General features: G+C 39.9%; 1 protein-coding gene across 2 annotated transcripts; it reads left to right on the forward strand.

Annotated features, from left to right (window-relative positions):
* The first annotated feature begins 8,600 nt into the window (after positions 1-8,600).
* On the forward strand, positions 8,601-17,641 carry LOC145052854 (ATP-dependent RNA helicase DEAH11, chloroplastic-like). 2 transcript variants are annotated; one of them, XM_079000767.1, is made up of 4 exons: positions 8,601-8,700; positions 8,854-9,701; positions 12,053-15,182; positions 16,195-17,641. In XM_079000767.1, exons 2-4 carry the CDS (start codon positions 8,865-8,867, stop codon positions 17,421-17,423), a joined length of 5,196 nt encoding a protein of 1,731 aa, XP_078856893.1. In that variant the 5' UTR covers positions 8,601-8,700; positions 8,854-8,864; the 3' UTR covers positions 17,424-17,641. The 2 variants fall into 2 exon arrangements, with proteins under 2 accessions (XP_078856893.1, XP_078856894.1); XM_079000768.1 differs by having other exon boundaries at positions 8,647-9,701.
* Positions 17,642-18,214: the final 573 nt, after the last annotated feature.

An 18,214-nucleotide genomic window follows, 5' to 3' on the forward strand; every position in this document is an offset into this window, starting at 1 on the left:
AAAGTGTTTACAATGTATGTGTTCACAAAACATAGAAGTCATAAACAAATAACAAAACAAGACTTGAAGCTATAATGCTCCATCTTCTGAAGTCCCAGCACGAGAACCTGTCTAATAGTCTCCTGAGAATACACGTTATTTGAAAGAGTTGATCAGCAATTAAGCTGGTGAGTTCATAAGATTTTAGTGATGTGAGTAAGCTGTAAAAATGTGGTTAAAATGTATATGTAAAGTGTTGTAAGCTGTAAAATGTTGTTTTGTAAAGTTTCCCTGTTCCTCTAGAAAATCGTATATTTCCTACTTAAAACGGGAGTTGAGTAAAATGACACTACAAACCTCTCTATGCGTAATAAGTGGGTACAAGTTATATATACTTGGAGTAAACAAACAATCGATTATGCGCATCTGCCCTCAACCTACAACCCGACGGGGTACAGTAAGTAAGGCGGATAGCACATATTCTATTGGTTGTTAGATCGTTGTCATATATAACCTTGGTGTATTCACTTGTTACTCATGGAGTTATTTGTAATGGTTCCTTTATATCTAATGGAGAGTTCCTTTTAAGAAAACCTATATTTCTTATAATAAAATATTGATTATGGTGATTACTTTTATAATAGCTTTGTTTATACTGCTATATATAATTTGATATCGGGTAGATAGTAGATTGGGTGACCTCGGTGTAAGCCCACATCCAACGAGAACAGGACGTACAGCGAAGAGCACACATCCTACTAGCTGTCGGATACTAGTTTTATATATAAACATGGTGTATAAACTAAGGTATTATAGACTTAACTCACTTAAAGTATTTAAAATTGTACTGGCTTAATAAAATGGATTAAGCCCTTAACTGGGAAATCGCTAGTTTTGTATATCAAAAGTACTGACTTTGAAATGAAAGTTTTGTACTAGACAAACTGTGCATTGACCCTGTATCCTATGACCTGATCCATACCTGGTACCCTTATGATGACTTAATGTATACTAAGCATAAATATATATAGATTCGGGTAGATAATAGATTGGGTGACCTCAGTGTAAACCCACATCCAACGGGAACAGGACGTACAGCGAAGAACACACATCCTATTAGCTGTCAGAATCTACTTATCATATATGTATCCTATAGTGTATACATTACGGAATCATAAGGTTAGCATCATGGTTCTAACTTTTTAAAAGTAGCCTTCTACCAAGACTCAATTGTTTTGAAAGCAGTCTTCTACCAAGACATTGTTTTGAAAGCAGTCTTCTACCAAGACTCTACTGTTATGAAAGCAGTCTTCTACCAAGACTCTACTGTTCCTTTGTCAACTGTAAAGTACATTCTCCCTAGTTTATAACCTATCTTGAATAGAGAATAGATTAACCTTCAAGTGTTACCGACACTTTATGAAAGTAATGGGAGAAAGGAGTACCCTGATGTCATTTATAATGACATACGGAGGTACTATCAACCTAAAAACATATTTGTTTTATTACGGTCATAATGTGAAAGCTGGAACCCCTACTAATCGCTCTCATGTATGGAGATTGAGGGAACCAGACGCGACCCGAGCAAATCCATGCAAGCCGTGTAATTCACATTAAAGTTAGATCCTGTCTGCATGTTGTCATGCTATAGCAAATTAACTTGTTAGTTATGTTCTGTTCTATTCTGTTCTATTCTGTTCTGTTCTGTTCTGATATTGAATCTTTGTGTGCTTCATTGAACTAGAAGTAATGAATATAATTCTCCTAAACTATACCTATAATAGTTTACTAATTCTCTAACTGGACTGTTACTAAAAAGACTCATTTATCTACAAAGTTATGCTTATACTTTTAAAATGGAGTTTTGTATAACTAAAAAGTAATGCAACCTTTGAAAGAGTTTTGAAATGTAAAGACGACTTATTAATGACATAAGTAACATTTTGAAGAATGTTTAACAACAAATAATCACACAATTATCGTTGTGTTCAACTTGTATTCCCCCCTTAAAACAGTTTAAAATAGTTAAATGATTCATTACGGGTTATGAACTCACCTGATGTGGGTGATTCAAACGGGTATGCGCGTATGGATGAGAAGTTCCACGAATGAAGTTCTGAGACACAATAAGTCCTAAATGATATTTAAGGACACATAATGACATGAATATAGTGTTTATAAACAACTATATGAAAGATAACACCTTCCGGGACTAGGAAACACCTTGGCTAGGTGTTGGAATCACATGTGATTCAACATAGGAAGGTATAAGGCACACACATGAGTTTACTACCATGAGTTCATGGACCAAGGGAGTTTACGGCCGTAAACTCATGGTTACTCATGTGTTAGTGCAAGTTTAAAAGCTAGGGAATGTTTTAGGGACATTAGCTTTAACCTAGGATGAGAAAGACCACCTTCTTTGGATTTTTTGAGGTGTTCACGGCCCAAATGAGTTTACTATCGTAAACTCATGGCCAATTATACTTATGAGGGTCCTAAAGGTCATAAGGAAGCATTCTAAATTCATGCCTAAGCCTTAGGAAGTGTTTGTGGCATCAAAACACTCTTATCTTGAGTTTATGGCCCATGGACCATGTGGTCATAAGCTTGCGGCCGTAAACACCTATGGGTGTTGTTATTTTGGTTGTTTTGGGTCCTAGACACATCATGGTAAAGTGATATGCTTGTCTCTTGGCTTGTGGAAGGCATTTAGGGAATTTTGGCACCCTAAAATGGAGTTCACGGCCCAAGAACTTTCTTGGCCATGAACTCACTTCTTGCCTTGTTTCTTAATGTTTTGGGGGTCTAAAACAAGTAATGGTAGTCTCTAGGTTTAGTCCCAAGGCTTGGAGGGACATTGGGCACACTTTGGCCCTTATAAAGGAGTTTACTCTCCAAGATGTTCTTGGGCGGTAAACTCCCAAATCTTGTTGTTTTGGCTTGATTTTCATGTTATTAAGGCATATAACACACTTATATATACTCTAGGTTGAAGTACTCACAGTTAGGGGTGATCGGGTGAAGATCCTTGAGAGAGAAAATCGACTTTTCTCTAGCTAGAAATGTAACAAATGAATCCAAAATGGCTAAATTTTCTTTACATAGCCTTGAGGGTTTTTGGTCCGAATACCATTTTTGGACTGTAATATTCCAAACTCTTGAAGGTTTGGGCACTTATTGCAACATATTAAACCCTAGTGTATCCTCTCTCCTGATATCCTATGGAGCACTAACCTTAAAACACTCAAACTTATCCCAAAAGTTTGATAGTTAGTTGATACAAATTTGACTTCAATTGTAGTGGATGGTTTTACCGAATGAAAATTTTTGGGTTGTCACAGCAGAGATTGTGCGAGGCGCCAATCTTAACCCTACCTGAGGGTGTAGAGGATTTTGTGGTATTTTGTGATGCGTCTATCTCGGGCTTAGGCGCAATATTAATGCAGAAGGGACATGTCATTGCTTATGCCTCGAGGCAGCTGAAGCCTCACGAGGCGAACTACCCGACGCATGATTTAGAGTTGGGGGCGGTGGTCTTCGCCCTCAAGATTTGGCGGCATTACCTCTACGGGGTTCGATGTACCATTTACACAGACCACAAGAGTTTGAGGTACCTCATGGATCAGCCAAATCTGAACATGAGGCAGCGTCGGTGGTTGGACGTGGTGAAAGATTATGATTGCGAGATCCTTTATCACCCGGGGAAGGCCAACGTGGTGGCCGATGCGCTTAGCCGTAAGGCGGCACCGATCAGGGATATGTGTATGAGGATAACGGTGGTGACTTCACTGTTAGAGCAGATTCGGGAAGCTCAACAGGATGCTATGAAGGAGGAGCATCGGAAGAGTGAGCGAATAGTAGCTCAAGTCACTTCCTTCGATTATGATAGCTGAGGGTTATTGACACTACATCGTAGGGTGTGGGTGCCGTATCTCGGAGGCGTGCGCCAGATCTTGATGGAGGAGGCGTACAAATCCCGATTCTCTATTCATCCAGGGGCGACGAAGATGTATCGGGATCTTCGTCTAGACTATTGGTGGCCATGCATAAAGTGGGATGTGGCGTGGTACGTCGAGTAGTGTTTGACCTGCAGGAAGGTCAAGGCCGAGCATCAGAGACCGCACGATAAGATGCAGCCGTTGGATATCCCAGTGTGGAAATGGGAGGATATTACGATGGATTTTATCACAAGCTTCCCCAGACGGCGCGTGGAGTAGATTCGATTTGGGTCATCGTGGATCGGTTGACCAAGAGCGCCCATTTTATTCCGATTCAGGAGAGTATCACGGCCGAAAAATTGGCCGATATCTATATCAGGGAGATAGCGGCGCGGCACGGGGTGCCAGTGTCAGTGATATCAGATCGAGATGTGCGGTTCACTTCCAGGTTTTGGAAGAAGTTTCATGATGAGTTGGGCACTCGTCTGCATTTTAGCACCGTCTTTCACCCGCAGACAGATGGTCAGAGCGAGCGGACCATCCAGACGTTGGAGGATATGTTGCGGGCATGCGTGCTAGACTTCGGTGGTAGTTGGGATACCTATCTTCCCTTGGCTAAGTTCTCGTACAACAACAGCTACCACACGAGTATTGACTGTCCCCCATTCGAGATGTTGTACGGACGGAGGTGCAGGACCCCGATATGTTGGGGTGAAGTTGGACAGAGGGTCATGGGGAGTACCAAGGTGGTGCTCAAGACGACCGAGAGAATCCAGTAGGTTCGAAGCAGGCTTCAGACTGCGCAGATTCAACAGAAAAGTTGCGCCGACAAGCGTCGATCAGACCTGGAGTTCTAGGTCGGGGATATGGTTCTCCTGAAAGTGTCACCTTGGAAAGGCGTCATTCGATTCAGGAAGTGGGGCAAGTTGGGCCCGAGATTCATTGGTCCGTTCAGGGTTGTAGCCCGGGTGGGCAAGGTGGCATATAGGCTGGATCTGCCAGCCGAACTCAGCCAGATCCACAGCACCTTCCACGTCTCTCAATTGCGGAAGTGTTTGGTAGACGAATCGGCAGTGGTGCCTTTGGAGGATATTCAGGTCGATGACAGCCTGAATTACATCGAGCGGCCTGTGGCAATCCTCGACAGGAAGACAAAGGATCTAAGGAACAAGAGGGTGGAACTTGTAAAGGTGCAATGGCAGCACCTGAAGGGATCGGAGTGGACTTGGGAGCCGGTGGAAGAGATGATGGAACACTACCCCGAGCTGTTTCAGGATCGAGCAACAGACTTCGAGGACGAAGTCTAAAATAAGTGGGGGAGATTTGTAGCACCTGGTTCCTGGTACGTACTCCTTGTGTATAATATTTTAATTTTGTGCATTTTTTCCTTGGACTCGGCGAGTTGAAGGACCAACTCGCCGAGTAGGAGAGGGATAAGGCGTGGGGTTTGAACTTTGGACTCGGCGAGTCGGTCCCCGGACTCGGCGAGTAGACCCTGTTTGGACAAAAACCCTAATCCGGGTGTTTGCACCCTATTTAAACGCTCTAACTTGGCCTCCTTCGTCCCTAACACTTCCAGAGACCTGTAGAAAGAAACCCTAGCCCCCATATTGTTCTTGAGAGTGATTTTGGCTTTGTGGAGAAGGTTTGGAGCTTAGAGAAAGGAAGAGGAGGTTGGAGTGTGCAAGGAGAAGAGGTAGATTCAGAATCTACCCTACGAGAAGCTTCCATTCAGGTAGAAAAGTTCTTACCTTGATCACTAGTTCATTAGATCCCCCTTTTGTCCCAAATGAGTGGTTTTCAAGCCCTAAAACCTCAAACTCCATGTATTTATGCTCTAAGTTCTGAAAGGACTTCGGATTGGGATCTTATGGACATCTTAGAAGTATAAAGTCTCTGTGGTAGGAGTTATTGAGGTCCCTATCGAGTGTATGACCTCTTAAAGAGCTTGGATTTGCCTTATTGAGCTTATAGGGCCATGCATGCACGTAAAGTTTGCAACTTTACGTGATAAGCATACCCTAGGAGCATAGATCTATGGTTTTGAAGCGTTACATGTCTCAGATTTGGTCTGTATGGGAAGTGGGTCGAAGGGACTCGGCGAGTCCCAAAGTGGAACTCAGCGAGTTCTATGAAGATGGTCTTAGACTCGGCGAGTTGGATGAACAACTCGGCGAGTCCTATGAAGATTGCTTGGAACTCGATGAGTTGTTCTTCAAACTCGGCGAGTCATATGAACTTTCACTGAGAAAGAGGGGTTTAAGTGTTGAAGGTCCAACCCTTCGTATCTGCACGCGAAATTAGCAATTTAGCGTGTAGCAATAGTCCCAGAACTCCAAATCCTCTTAAGGGATGCTCTGGTGAGGATTTGGAAGCGAGTAGGAGGTCTGCTCGTGGGACTCGGCGAGTTGTTCTTGGACTCGGCGACTTGGACCACGAGTCAGTTCTATAGTCCCGAGTGGTGAGTTAAGGGTGACTCGGTGAGTGGGAAGAGGGACCTGGTGAGTAGGATCGGGTTAGTAGGAGAAGGACTCGGCGAGTCTGTGCCACGACTCGGCGAGTCCAGTCAACTGGAAGTTGACTTTGACCAATGAGTTGACCTTTGACCTGGCCTGGGTCAGTCAATTGACTAAGGGTATTTATGAGTGGCTAATCTATGTTTATGGATTTGTAGCCGGATGAATACCGGTGCAGCAGCCAGACGTCTAGCAATCAGACTTTCGGTAGCTACTTTTCGAGGTGAGTTACCTTCCAGTAGCGGTGGGTCTGCGGCCACAATGCTGGCCCACTAGTAGGAGTTGTATGATAAGATGATTGTCTCTGTGATATTCATATGGGGTTGCTACTACATGTGTTATGTTTATGTGCTAGTATGATATGTTGCTATGTGATATGTGTTATGTGGTAGCAGTAGGGGGTGAAATAGTCCCCAATATCTGGTCGTAAGGACCGAAGGGGAGGCCAGCACCCAGATATGCTAGGCAGTATCCGGTTGTAAGGACCGAAGGGGAGGCCAACACCCAGATATGTTAGGCAGTATCCGGTCGAGAGGACCGAAGGGGTAGGTCGGGTACCCAGATATGCCCGACAGTATATGTATGTTATGTGATTATATGGTATGTGGTACGGTGGGGGAACTCATTAAGCTTCGTGCTTACAGTTTTCAGTTTTGGTTTCAGGTACCTCTTCTTCGAAGGGGAAGGAGCTGGTGCGGTAACGGCTCATCACACACATGCCTAGTATTCCGCACTACGAGACCCTCCTGGGAATTTGTACTCTGACATTATCATGTTTTATAAAATGTTTTTCAAGACATGCGATAACTTTTATGAAATGATATGATTGGTGAACGTTTTAATTCTAATGTGTGCAAAGTATATGTTTTAAAAATGAAAATTTTGGCTCGTAGTTTTGGGATGTTACAAAATATTTTAGTTAAATTGAGATTACAAATTAGTTTTTGGATTTACCACTACAATTTATCACTTTTAACTCGGTTTTTTAAGTGGAACTGAAATTTATATTTAAGTTGACCATGTAATCTTATATTTAAATTAACAATTTAAGTATTTTATTCAAACTGTTCAAAAGTTGTAGCTTTAACATATTAAGTATAATATGTTAAAAGTTAAAGACATAACTTTATAAATAGAAATAAAGATATTATTTTAATATTGAAATTTAGTTTATTTATGATTACATTTTAGGTTTGATATTTATTTAACCTTATTAACCAACTTATAATCATTATTAGAAAGAAATTGAAAAGTCATGGGAGTTTCAAATGAATGTGATGAAAGGAAATATACTCGGGAGTTTCAAATTGATATGGTTAAAGGAAAAATGTTATGATGATATAATCCTTTTTTATTGATAATGGTTAAACTGTTATGGTTTTAATAACGTATGAGTTTTAATTAATTGTACCCTAGCCATATGAAGCTTCTAGAGATGGTTTCACGTGATACACGAATTAAAAGTATATAAAGTGCTTTAATAGTTTATTCTATAGATGAGGGACTTGAATGATAATATTTTCATTAAATTTACATATCTCCATCGAAAAGAAAAGCTGAAATCACGTTTAGTTTTAGTATACTGCCTTAATTGCAAAAATATAGAAGCACGTACGTAATATATTATATATTATTGCTTATAAAATTAAATCTAGTTATCAAAATTACAGAATTGCCTATCGAATGCAAACATACTATAGAGTAGCTTGCTGCACAAGTTGTTTCATTCTTCATGCTTTTACCCCAAGCATCGGTATTCAGAATCATTAGATTCATGTTTGATTTACATGTCCAGTAAATCAAATAATAACGTCATTATATTTTTGTAACTTTTATGTTAGATATTTTAATATAAAGATAAAGATTTTTTTTTGTTACATACGTGTACCCTTATAACAATATTAATTTTATCAAACTTTAATTAGATTACCTACCATAAATTATTAGTAATAGTTGTAAATTTGTAATATTAACATTTTGTCTATTAAATTGCTATTTCCTAATTCTTTTTGTCCCAAATTCCCCAAATAAATGATACCTTAAAAAATATTAATACATAGTTAGGGAATCGTTTTGTTTTTTGAAAAGTACAATAATTAAGATAATCATAAGTATTTTTTTTATACTGATAATAATGTTATTATTAAAAAAGTAATTTAAAATTTAAAAAAGACTTTCTTCTTCTCAAATACGTCGTCTTTCCCACCTCTACAATGTCGCATCCTTAATTCGGCAGAAAAAGTGTGTACGGGAATATAAAGCAGGTAGCCCCCTCGGTTTCCCTTTACCAAAAACCCTCTACGATCTCTGTTTCTCTTTTGTGTTCATCAGTTTTTGGTTTATAGTCATTCCTCCTGTTCTTTTCACCTACCTGCAAAACCCTCGCTTTCACTCTCACTCTTTTGTGTTTCCTGTAGCGATTCTTCCAATGCGCAGTGATCAATTCGCTCCTGGGTACCGGAACAGAGCTTCTTATATGGCTAACAACTGGTCATTCGATCAGTATCATCACCACCGGAGGCGAGATCGAGACTGTCCTCCACCGTCCTCCACCATCCGCCGACGTCCCAATTTCGTAATAGAACTATGTTCCCAAAACAACGATCACAACACCTACAATCGTCATGAAATTGTAACTCTGATGGGGAAATTCACGTGCGACCCTGACGATTTTTTTATTTACGAAAAGGGTGTGGTTGCTGGTAGGTTTTTCTACCAGCAGTGGCCTAATGCGCTCGAAACGATTGTTTATTTGTGGGAGGTTTTACTGAACGGGGGTCTCTCCTTTATGCCGAGGCTTCGACAGAATTTAATCGTCCCTTCTGATACAGAGGAGTACAATTCTCGACTTAGGGTTTTGTTTAGCGAGCGTATAAAAAGGTTTATAGAAGGGGAGCTGGTGAAGACATGGGAGAAGAAGCTGGATCAGGTTTCCAACGAGATTGCTAAGATAGATGGCTTGCTAAGGAAGCCCAAGAAATATGTGACACACATGGAGTTATCAAAGAAGAAGGAAGGGTTTGTACGCGAGAAACTGTTGATCGGCAAGAGGATTGGAGAATTCAAGTCTGGAATGGAATGTATACTTGATTATGTCAATGGGAAGGTGATTGATAGTTCTGATGTTAAGGTGTTGAAGCTGAAAGGCAATATTGTTTGGAGTAAGATTCACTGGTTGATAAAAAGGGAGTGCCGGAGGCTTGATGATGGATTGCCTATTTATGCTGATCGTAAGGAGATTATTTGGCAGATACACTGCCAACAGGTAGTTTCTTTAATCCTTATCAATTATCATTCTGAGCAACTACATCAATATGAATGTTATTTTGTATCAAGATTTACAAAATGCGTTGCTTTCTTGAAATAGGGTATGTTTAGGACTGTCTTTTCACAGTTCGTTTTTGTTTTTATAATGTTAAGTATTTACTGTCAAAATATCTACATCCCTGACTACTTACTATTTAGTGTAAAGGTATTTGTGATAAACATATTTGTTAAAGTAAGTTGCAAGTTATTGTCCTTGAGGGATATTCTTATGTTCTTTGTTTTTCTAAAATCCCAAAATATGTTAATTTTTATGATAAACTTATATCCGTCAGGTTCATCATTGGTATTGTAGCCTACTAGCTTCAGGCCATTATTTTTCTATATGTTCATGCAATCAATCATTTTTGAGTTAAGAACCCCAAAGTTGTTGTTTTGCTATTATTCATACCATCATAGTCATCACACTTGATGAAACTTGTCATTCTTTCATGGATGGATTTTTTAATTGGTGGCTTTGATCCTTGGGTTGACATATGAACGTCATCATAATTTGTTTCGATTAGGTCTACTGCAACATTGTTTGATTTCTGGTAAGGGCAAAGTTACCATTTTGCCCTTGAGGGTAAGTTTTCTTGACCCGTTAGAGTATATTTTGTGATAACTTACTGGATATGGCTGTTACCATTGACAAAGACAATCTCTGGTGAAGTTGAGTTTCATTCAATATATTAATTGAGGTGAGAAGTAGATATTGAAGAAAAAATTATACTAGAAAAATTTATAGAATCAGAGGGGACTCTTTTCTTAGAGGAAATGATCAAGGAATACTTGGAGACATGACTACAAGATCTTTCTGTAGGATTTTTCACAATTAAATCCAAATAATCAAGATACAAAAGAGGCTGGTGTGAACTTCTCGAATCAGTTTCCTTATTTCAAGTGGTTATTCCATTTTGGTTAATAAAAACTTGTTATTCTTAACCCTTGGGCTTAGAAGCTCTTTCATAACTTAAGTAACACAATAAAAGCTTTTTCTCTTCTTTAATTAACTGATTCATGTGTTGGATTACAACTACAACTTTGGAATATAATATTTTATTTTTCTGTTATTTAAATTGGGTATCTAGTCATTTATCATTCAATAACTGGAACTTCTTGAATGATTGGCACAAACCGTTTGCCATATTTTAGATATTGTTTGTTTAAATGTTTGGGGCCCATATTCATATGAAACAGTGGGTGCTTTTAGATATTTGAGTGCCTTTGTGAAGATTTTTTAAAAACGATGTGGTTTTAGATATTTTAGTACCCCTTATAGATATTATTTTAGAACTAACTGGATAACCCCACCCCTTGTAATGTATTGTGTCTGGTATGTATCTAGATGACTTAGGCTGCGGTTGATGTCAATGGGAAAAAAAGTACCAAGTTTTTTATCCCACCCAAAAAAATGGAACAAGGTGAAACACTCTCGACATCACGTCTGAGCAAAAGACGTAAATGCCCTCATCACTTGAAAATAGCTCTGCAGGAAGTGTTGCCATGTTGGATTTGTGACTGCTGTTTCTTTCTAGTACAAACAGGAAGTGTTTTATGAGTTTTTTTCATGACGAATGTAATCATTTTGCTCAACTTGCCATGTTGGATTTGTTATATGACAAGGATTTTGGAGATTGAATTACTTGCTCCATTTTCTCATTTTTCCTTGGAATTAGTAATTTTATATTCATTCAGGTTTTCACTATTTGATACTTTACCCTGAATATCATTTGTCCAATTTGAGGTTTTACATACCACTTACATCATTGCACTTAAAAAAAGAATACCCAATTAAAGGCAATGTCATGTGAATGCAAAACAATTTCCTTTTCTATAATAGATTTTCTAAAGTACAATGTCCTAATAAGAAAAAAAAATGAAAGTACAAAGCCATATCTGTTTGATCTTTCAAAGTACAATGCCTTAATAAGAAAGAAATGTTAAAAGTACCACATTGTAATATAATGATATGAAAGTTGCACTCCACAATATACGAATAAATGAAAGTACATTGCTATATATATATATATATATATATATATATATATATATATATATATATTACTTTTAGCATCTTACTATGATATCTTCTTATTACAACATTGTACTTTGCGAAATCTCCCGAGTCATAGCAATATCATCCATATTTTTCACTGCTATAGTTGGGTAGATTTTGGTTGTCATAATAATAATAAAAAAAAACTAAAATCAGTATGCTAAGGTTTAATATAATAGAAAGCATGGTGATGGTATATTAATAAAATAAAGAAATGAATAGTTTACTTATGTAGTGAATTGATCATCCTGCAGGCATTGGTATTGGTAGGAGAAACAGGTTCAGGAAAAAGCACACAGCTGGTTCAGTTCCTTACTGATTCAGAAGTAGCTGCCAACAAGTCCATAGTTTGCACCCAACCCCGCAAGCTTGCTGCCATGTCGCTTGCCACCAGGGTCCAGGAAGAAACCCGTGGATGTTTAGAGGACAATTCGGTCATTTGCTCTCCAACTTACTCATCTCTTCAATTCGATTCCAGAGTTATATACTCAACCGATCACTGCCTACTTCAACACTACATGAACGACAAGAATTTCTCCTCAATTTCCTGCATCATAGTCGACGAGGCACACGAAAGAAGCTTAAACACAGATCTCCTGTTAGCATTAATTAAGGATTTACTTCACCGGAGAAGCGATCTCCGGCTTATTATAATGTCAGCCACCGCTGATTCCGATCAGCTTTCCAAGTACTTTTTCGGGTGTGGTACGTTTCATGTGGTCGGAAGAACTTTTCCAGTCGATATAAAATACATCCATTCCCATTCCCATTCTGATTCCGGTTTCATCCCCAATTATGTTTCCGATGTGGTCAGAACGGTCGGCGAGATTCATCGGAATGAGGGACCGGGGACAATTCTCGCGTTTTTAACCTCTCAAATGGAGGTTGAATGGGCATGTGAACAGTTTAAACTTATGTCCACTGTTGCGTTACCACTACATGGGAAATTGTCCCACGACGAACAACACCGGGTGTATTTGGATTACCCTGATAAAAGGAAAGTGATATTCTCAACTAATCTTGCTGAAACCTCGCTCACGATTCCGGGAGTCAAGTATGTTGTTGATTCCGGTATGGTTAAAGAGAGCCGGTACGAACCGACGACCGGGACAAATGTTCTGCGGGTTAGCCAGGTTAGCCAGAGTTCGGCTAACCAACGAGCCGGGCGCGCCGGGAGGACTGAACCAGGAAAATGTTACCGGCTCTACTCGGAAGCTGATTTTAAGTCAATGCCGTTCCATCAGGAACCGGAAATCCGTCAGGTAAACCTTGGAATCGCGGTGCTTCGGATTCTCGCCCTCGGAATTCATGATGTCAACACGTTTGATTTCATCGATGCCCCTTCCGATTCCGCTATCGAGTCTGCCATCAAGAATCTTGTTCAGTTGGGTGCGATTGTGTTCGAGAATGGTGTCCATAAGTTAACGAAAGATGGTCGGATGTTGGTGAAGTTAGGGATCGAGCCGAGGCTGGGGAAAATGATTCTCAAATGTTTTGAACACCGGTTGGGGCGAGAAGGGGTGGTTCTTGCGGCGGTAATGGCGAATTCCAGCAGCATTTTTTGTAGGGTTGGTAGAGAAGAAGATAAGCAGAAATCTGATTGTTACAAGGTCCAGTTCTGCCATCCGGGTGGTGATTTATTCACTTTGCTCTCTGTTTACCGGAATTGGGAACAAATCCCTCGTGAGAAAAGAAATCAATGGTGTTGGGATAACAGCATAAACGCTAAATCTATGCGAAGATGTCAAGAAGCCGTGATCGAAATTGAAAATTGTCTTCAAAATGAGCTCAATATCATCATTCCGACATACTGGCATTGGACTCCGGAATCGAATTCCAAATCCGAATACGATAACATTCTCCGGGATGTTATCCTCTCGGCTTTAGCCGAAAACATTGCAATGTACTCTGGAAACGATAATCTCGGGTACCAAGTGGCATCTACTGGGACCCACGTTCATTTACACCCTTCCTGTTCTCTCCTAATCTTCAATGAACGACCAGATTGGGTTGTTTTTGGGGAAATTATCGCGATGCCAAATCAGTATTTGGTCTGTGTTAGTGCTGTGAATTTTGAATCTCTGCATACTTTGTCACCTCCGGAATTCAATATCTCACAAATTGACCGCCGGAAACTACAATCAAAGGTGTTGACAGGTTTCGGAAGTACATTGCTAAAACGGTTCTGCGGGAAGGCCAATTCAAGTCTTAAACATCTTCTTTCCCAAATCAGAGATGTTGTAAAAGATGACCGGATTGGGCTCGAGGTCTCGGTCGACCGAAACGAAGTCCACATATTTGCATCCACTGAACACATGGATCGGGTTTTCGAGTTTATAAATGCTGCATTGGAGCGTGAAATGAAATGGTTAGAAAACGAGTGCATTGAAAAAACACTGTTTTCCGGGCGGCATACGTCATCTCCGGTAGCTTTGTTCGGTGCTGGAGGTGAAATAAAACACCTTGAACTCGATAAAAAATGTCTCACGGTGGACATATTGGTGTCCTGTTCCTCCGATGTTGAAGAAAAGGAACTTTTATCGCTTCTCGAGACACGGTTTTCCGGCGAGATTTGCTCCGTTCATCGCTTCCCCTTCCCCGGGGCGACTGACAAGATGGAGAAGTGGGGCCGGGTAACTTTTCTCACGCCGGAAGCCGCTGAAAACGCGATAAAATTGAGCACAATCGATATCCCAGGTGGCTTGCTGACAATCGTCCCCTCGAGACATGGCGGGGAGAACAAATTCTTGACTTTTCCGGCGGTCAAAGCGAAAATTTCATGGCCACGTAGGCGAAACCGGGGGATTGCTTTTGTAAAATGTGAAAGCCCAGATGACATTCCGGCCATTATTCAAGATTTTTCAATGGCCTTCATCCGGGGGAGATCTATAAGATGCAAACCGAGCATGAAATCCAACGACAGCGTGATGTTAGTTGGGATCGATAATGATATTTTTGAAGCTGAACTTTTCGATGAGTTAAGATCTGCAACCAATCGGAATATTGTGGATATTTATCTGCCCCGGGGTATGATAATACAAGATCCCTCCATTGTTGCTCTTGAAGAAGCACTTTTGAGAGAAATCCGGGCTTTTATGCCTGTTGGGAATAATAATAGGAATGAGTGTGTTGGTGTTCATATCTTTGAACCTGAGCTGGCGGATTATTTTATGAAAGCAGAAATTAGTTTTGATGGGAGTTTGCATTTGGAGGCCGCCAAAGCGTTGGAGCAGATTGATGGGAAAGCGTTGTCAGGGTGTCAGCCATGGCAGAAGATGAAGAGTCAACAGCTGTTTCACAGCACTGTTTCCTGCTCTGCTTCAGTTTATATGGTTATAAAGGACCAGCTTCATTCTTTACTGAAACACCTCGAGCTTCGAAATGGTAACTCTTTTTTTTTTTTTTTTTTTTTGGGTTAAATGCAATCCTACTTTTGTTGGTTTTGTTTATTTCTAATTATTGCAATCCTACTATCATTTCTAATTATTGCAGTTTGAAAAATATACACAAATATTAGTATAATGATCTAGTAAGAAATAAATTGAAAGTGCAATGCTATATTTGAGTAGATGTTTCAAAATACAAAAGAAGTTGAAAATAGAATTTTGCAATCGATAGAAATAAATATAGATGATACACAAATAAATGAAAGTATGTTGCTATTTCTTGCATTTGTTATCTGGCTATCAAAGAGCAACTTTACTGAAAAGCCTCCATCTTCGAAAAGGTATATCTGATAATATATGTGTTCATTTAATGCTAACAAGTTCATATTCTTTTGGGCTGGTTTATTATAGCATACTACTTTCACTTTTTTCTGTTGCAATGTCATACTTTGAAAAATCTACTAAATTATTGGGTAGATTTTCAAAGTATAGCGTCGAACCAAGGAAAAAGTGGGAGTACAATGCTATAGTTAGGTAGAACTTTTAAAGTACAATGCCTTAACAAGAAAAGATGGGTGAAAGAAAGAAATGGAAGTAGTTTACTATAATAATTTCATTTATATGTTTGTTATAGCAGGATCCTAACAGTTCTTCCTATTATATTATACCACTAAAAATCTACCCCGTTGTATAGCTATACGCCATGCAAATGCAAAGCAATTTTCACTGTGGGAAAAAGTTTATAAGTACAATGGATAGAATCTAAAAAAGCATAATCCTAGCTATTATAAGTGGGTAGAAATGTTCTAATAAGAAAAAATTGTAAGTATAGTTGTATATTGGTAGAGGTTTGGAAGTACTATGCCTTGACAAGAAAATAAATATAAATCAAACTCTGAATGCCATAAAAGTAGGTTGCTATAACACCCAAATAACAAAAATACTTGCCATAATTTAATTTAAACAGAGCCACCTATGATTATTTTCTAATCACTATTATCTTTTTGTAGGCGCCAAATTCTTGTTTGACAAGAATGATAATGGGTCATATCGCGTCAAAATCTCGGCCAAAGCCACAAAAATCATGGCAGAATCAAGAAGGCCGTTAGAAGAGTTGATGAATGGAAAAACAGTAAGCGACCCTCGTCTCACCACTCCAATTTTACAACTGGTTCTCTCCCGTGAAGGATTCGCTATCCAGAAATCAATCCAACGTGAAACAGGCACTTACTTTCTCTTCGATAGACACAACCAAAGCATCCGAATCTTTGGCCCGTTGACCAACATTGACCGGGCCCAAAACCGGTTCGTGAACGCCCTCGTCACACTTCATGAGACCAAACAGCTCGATATTCATCTCCGTGGGCCCGATTTCCCTCCCGATTTAATGAAAAAGGTGGTCGGAAAATTCGGCCCTGACCTCCACGGGCTCAAAGAAAAATTCCCGGGATCTGATTTCACCCTCAACACTCGCCACCATACCATCTCGGTCCGTGGAAATAAAGAGTTAAAGCAAAACGTCGAGGAAACAATTCACCATCTCGTGAAAACGAGTCCCGACGCCGAAAGTCAAAGTCAAGCTGCCAGCTGTCCGATATGTCTTTGTGACGTGGAAGATGGTTTCCGCCTAGAAAAATGTGGGCACGAGTTTTGCAGGATGTGTCTGATGGAGCAATGCGAGTCCGCCATCAAAAGCCACTCGGGTTTCCCGATGATTTGTGCTCACGAAAACTGTCCGGCCATGATTTTAACCGTGGATTTGCGGTCGCTTTTGGCGGCGGAAAAGCTCGAAGAGCTTTTCCGGGCTTCGTTAAGTTCGTTTGTGGGATCCAGCGCTGGGAAATACAAATACTGCCCTTCGCCGGATTGTCCGTCAGTGTACCGGGTGGCGATGAAAGAAGGCGGTGGTGGCCAGCCGTTTGTTTGCGGGGCGTGTTCGGTGGAGACGTGTACACGCTGCCATTTGGAGTATCATCCCTTTTTGTCATGTGACAAGTATTTGGAGTTTAAGCGGGACCCGGACATGTCTTTGAAGGAGTGGATGAGAGGGAAGGAGGATGTGAGGGTATGTCCGAGCTGTGGGTTTACCATTGAGAAAATTGAAGGGTGTAATCACATGGAGTGTAGGTGCGGACGCCATATTTGTTGGGTGTGTCTTGAAGTTTTTAATAACAGTGGGGAGTGTTATCGTCATTTGAGCACCGTGCATCATGCAAATGAAGGGTTAGTAGTAATTTGAAGTTGTGTTTGTTTTTCGCTACTCGAACTTGTCTGTGTATATGCATATATTAGATGTAAATATTTGGTTATCGGTGATTAGGGAGAAGAAGACTTTTAACTACTATTCCAACTTATTATTTCGGCGATTAATGTCCAATCCATAGTGATAGTGGTGGAGTTGTCGTTTGTAATTTTTTAAAAACCTCGATATATTCTAGATACAATCATCGTGGGTCCTACGAACCTTTAACTTATATTTATATAATCAATAAGCAAAAGAAAGAAAAATGAAAATTCTTAAAAAACTTGCACTATGGTACTTATTCGGTAACTCTTTTATAGATATACTATTGCAAAACTCTTTTGTAATGGGAGCAGCCACACTAGTCTTTTTTAAGCCTTTTCAAACGGCATTTTAGTTGAAAGATGTTACTCCATTACTCAACATCAAGTTGTATTTTCATGTTGGTTGGAGGAGAAAACTTAAACTTATAGCTACATCAACCAAGCAATTGAGTTCATATTATAAGAACATGTTTTTAGCGCGTTACTTCAACAACAAAAATAACTAGGAAATCAAGGTTTATTGACGTCGAGTACTTAATTGTCAAGGAGAGAGTTAAGAGAGATAAAATATCTTTTGAACATATAGGAACTAATTCAGCGCTAGTAGATTTACTAACTAAAGGCTTAATGCTAGGGATGCAAACGGGGACGGATATTAGCAGAGACCGCAAACCCTGTCCCCGTACCTGACCTCCGACCCCTACATCCGTCCCCATCCGTGCCCTTCCAAATCCCCAACGGAGT

Source organism: Lactuca serriola, chromosome 5 (assembly GCF_051521515.1).
Source record: "Lactuca serriola cultivar US96UC23 chromosome 5, Lser_US96UC23_V15, whole genome shotgun sequence".
Classification (NCBI taxonomy): domain Eukaryota; kingdom Viridiplantae; phylum Streptophyta; class Magnoliopsida; order Asterales; family Asteraceae; genus Lactuca; species Lactuca serriola.

What these genes read in the sequence shown, in the direction of transcription:
- LOC145052854 (XM_079000767.1), top strand. Translation starts at nt 8,865, where the DNA reads ATGCGCAGTGATCAATTCGCTCCTGGGTACCGGAACAGAGCTTCTTAT. An exon ending in GGCAGATACACTGCCAACAG is followed by an intron (nt 9,702 to 12,052) that starts GTAGTTTCTTTA and finishes ATCATCCTGCAG; the next exon opens with GCATTGGTATTGGTAGGAGA. An exon ending in ACACCTCGAGCTTCGAAATG is followed by an intron (nt 15,183 to 16,194) that starts GTAACTCTTTTT and finishes ATCTTTTTGTAG; the next exon opens with GCGCCAAATTCTTGTTTGAC.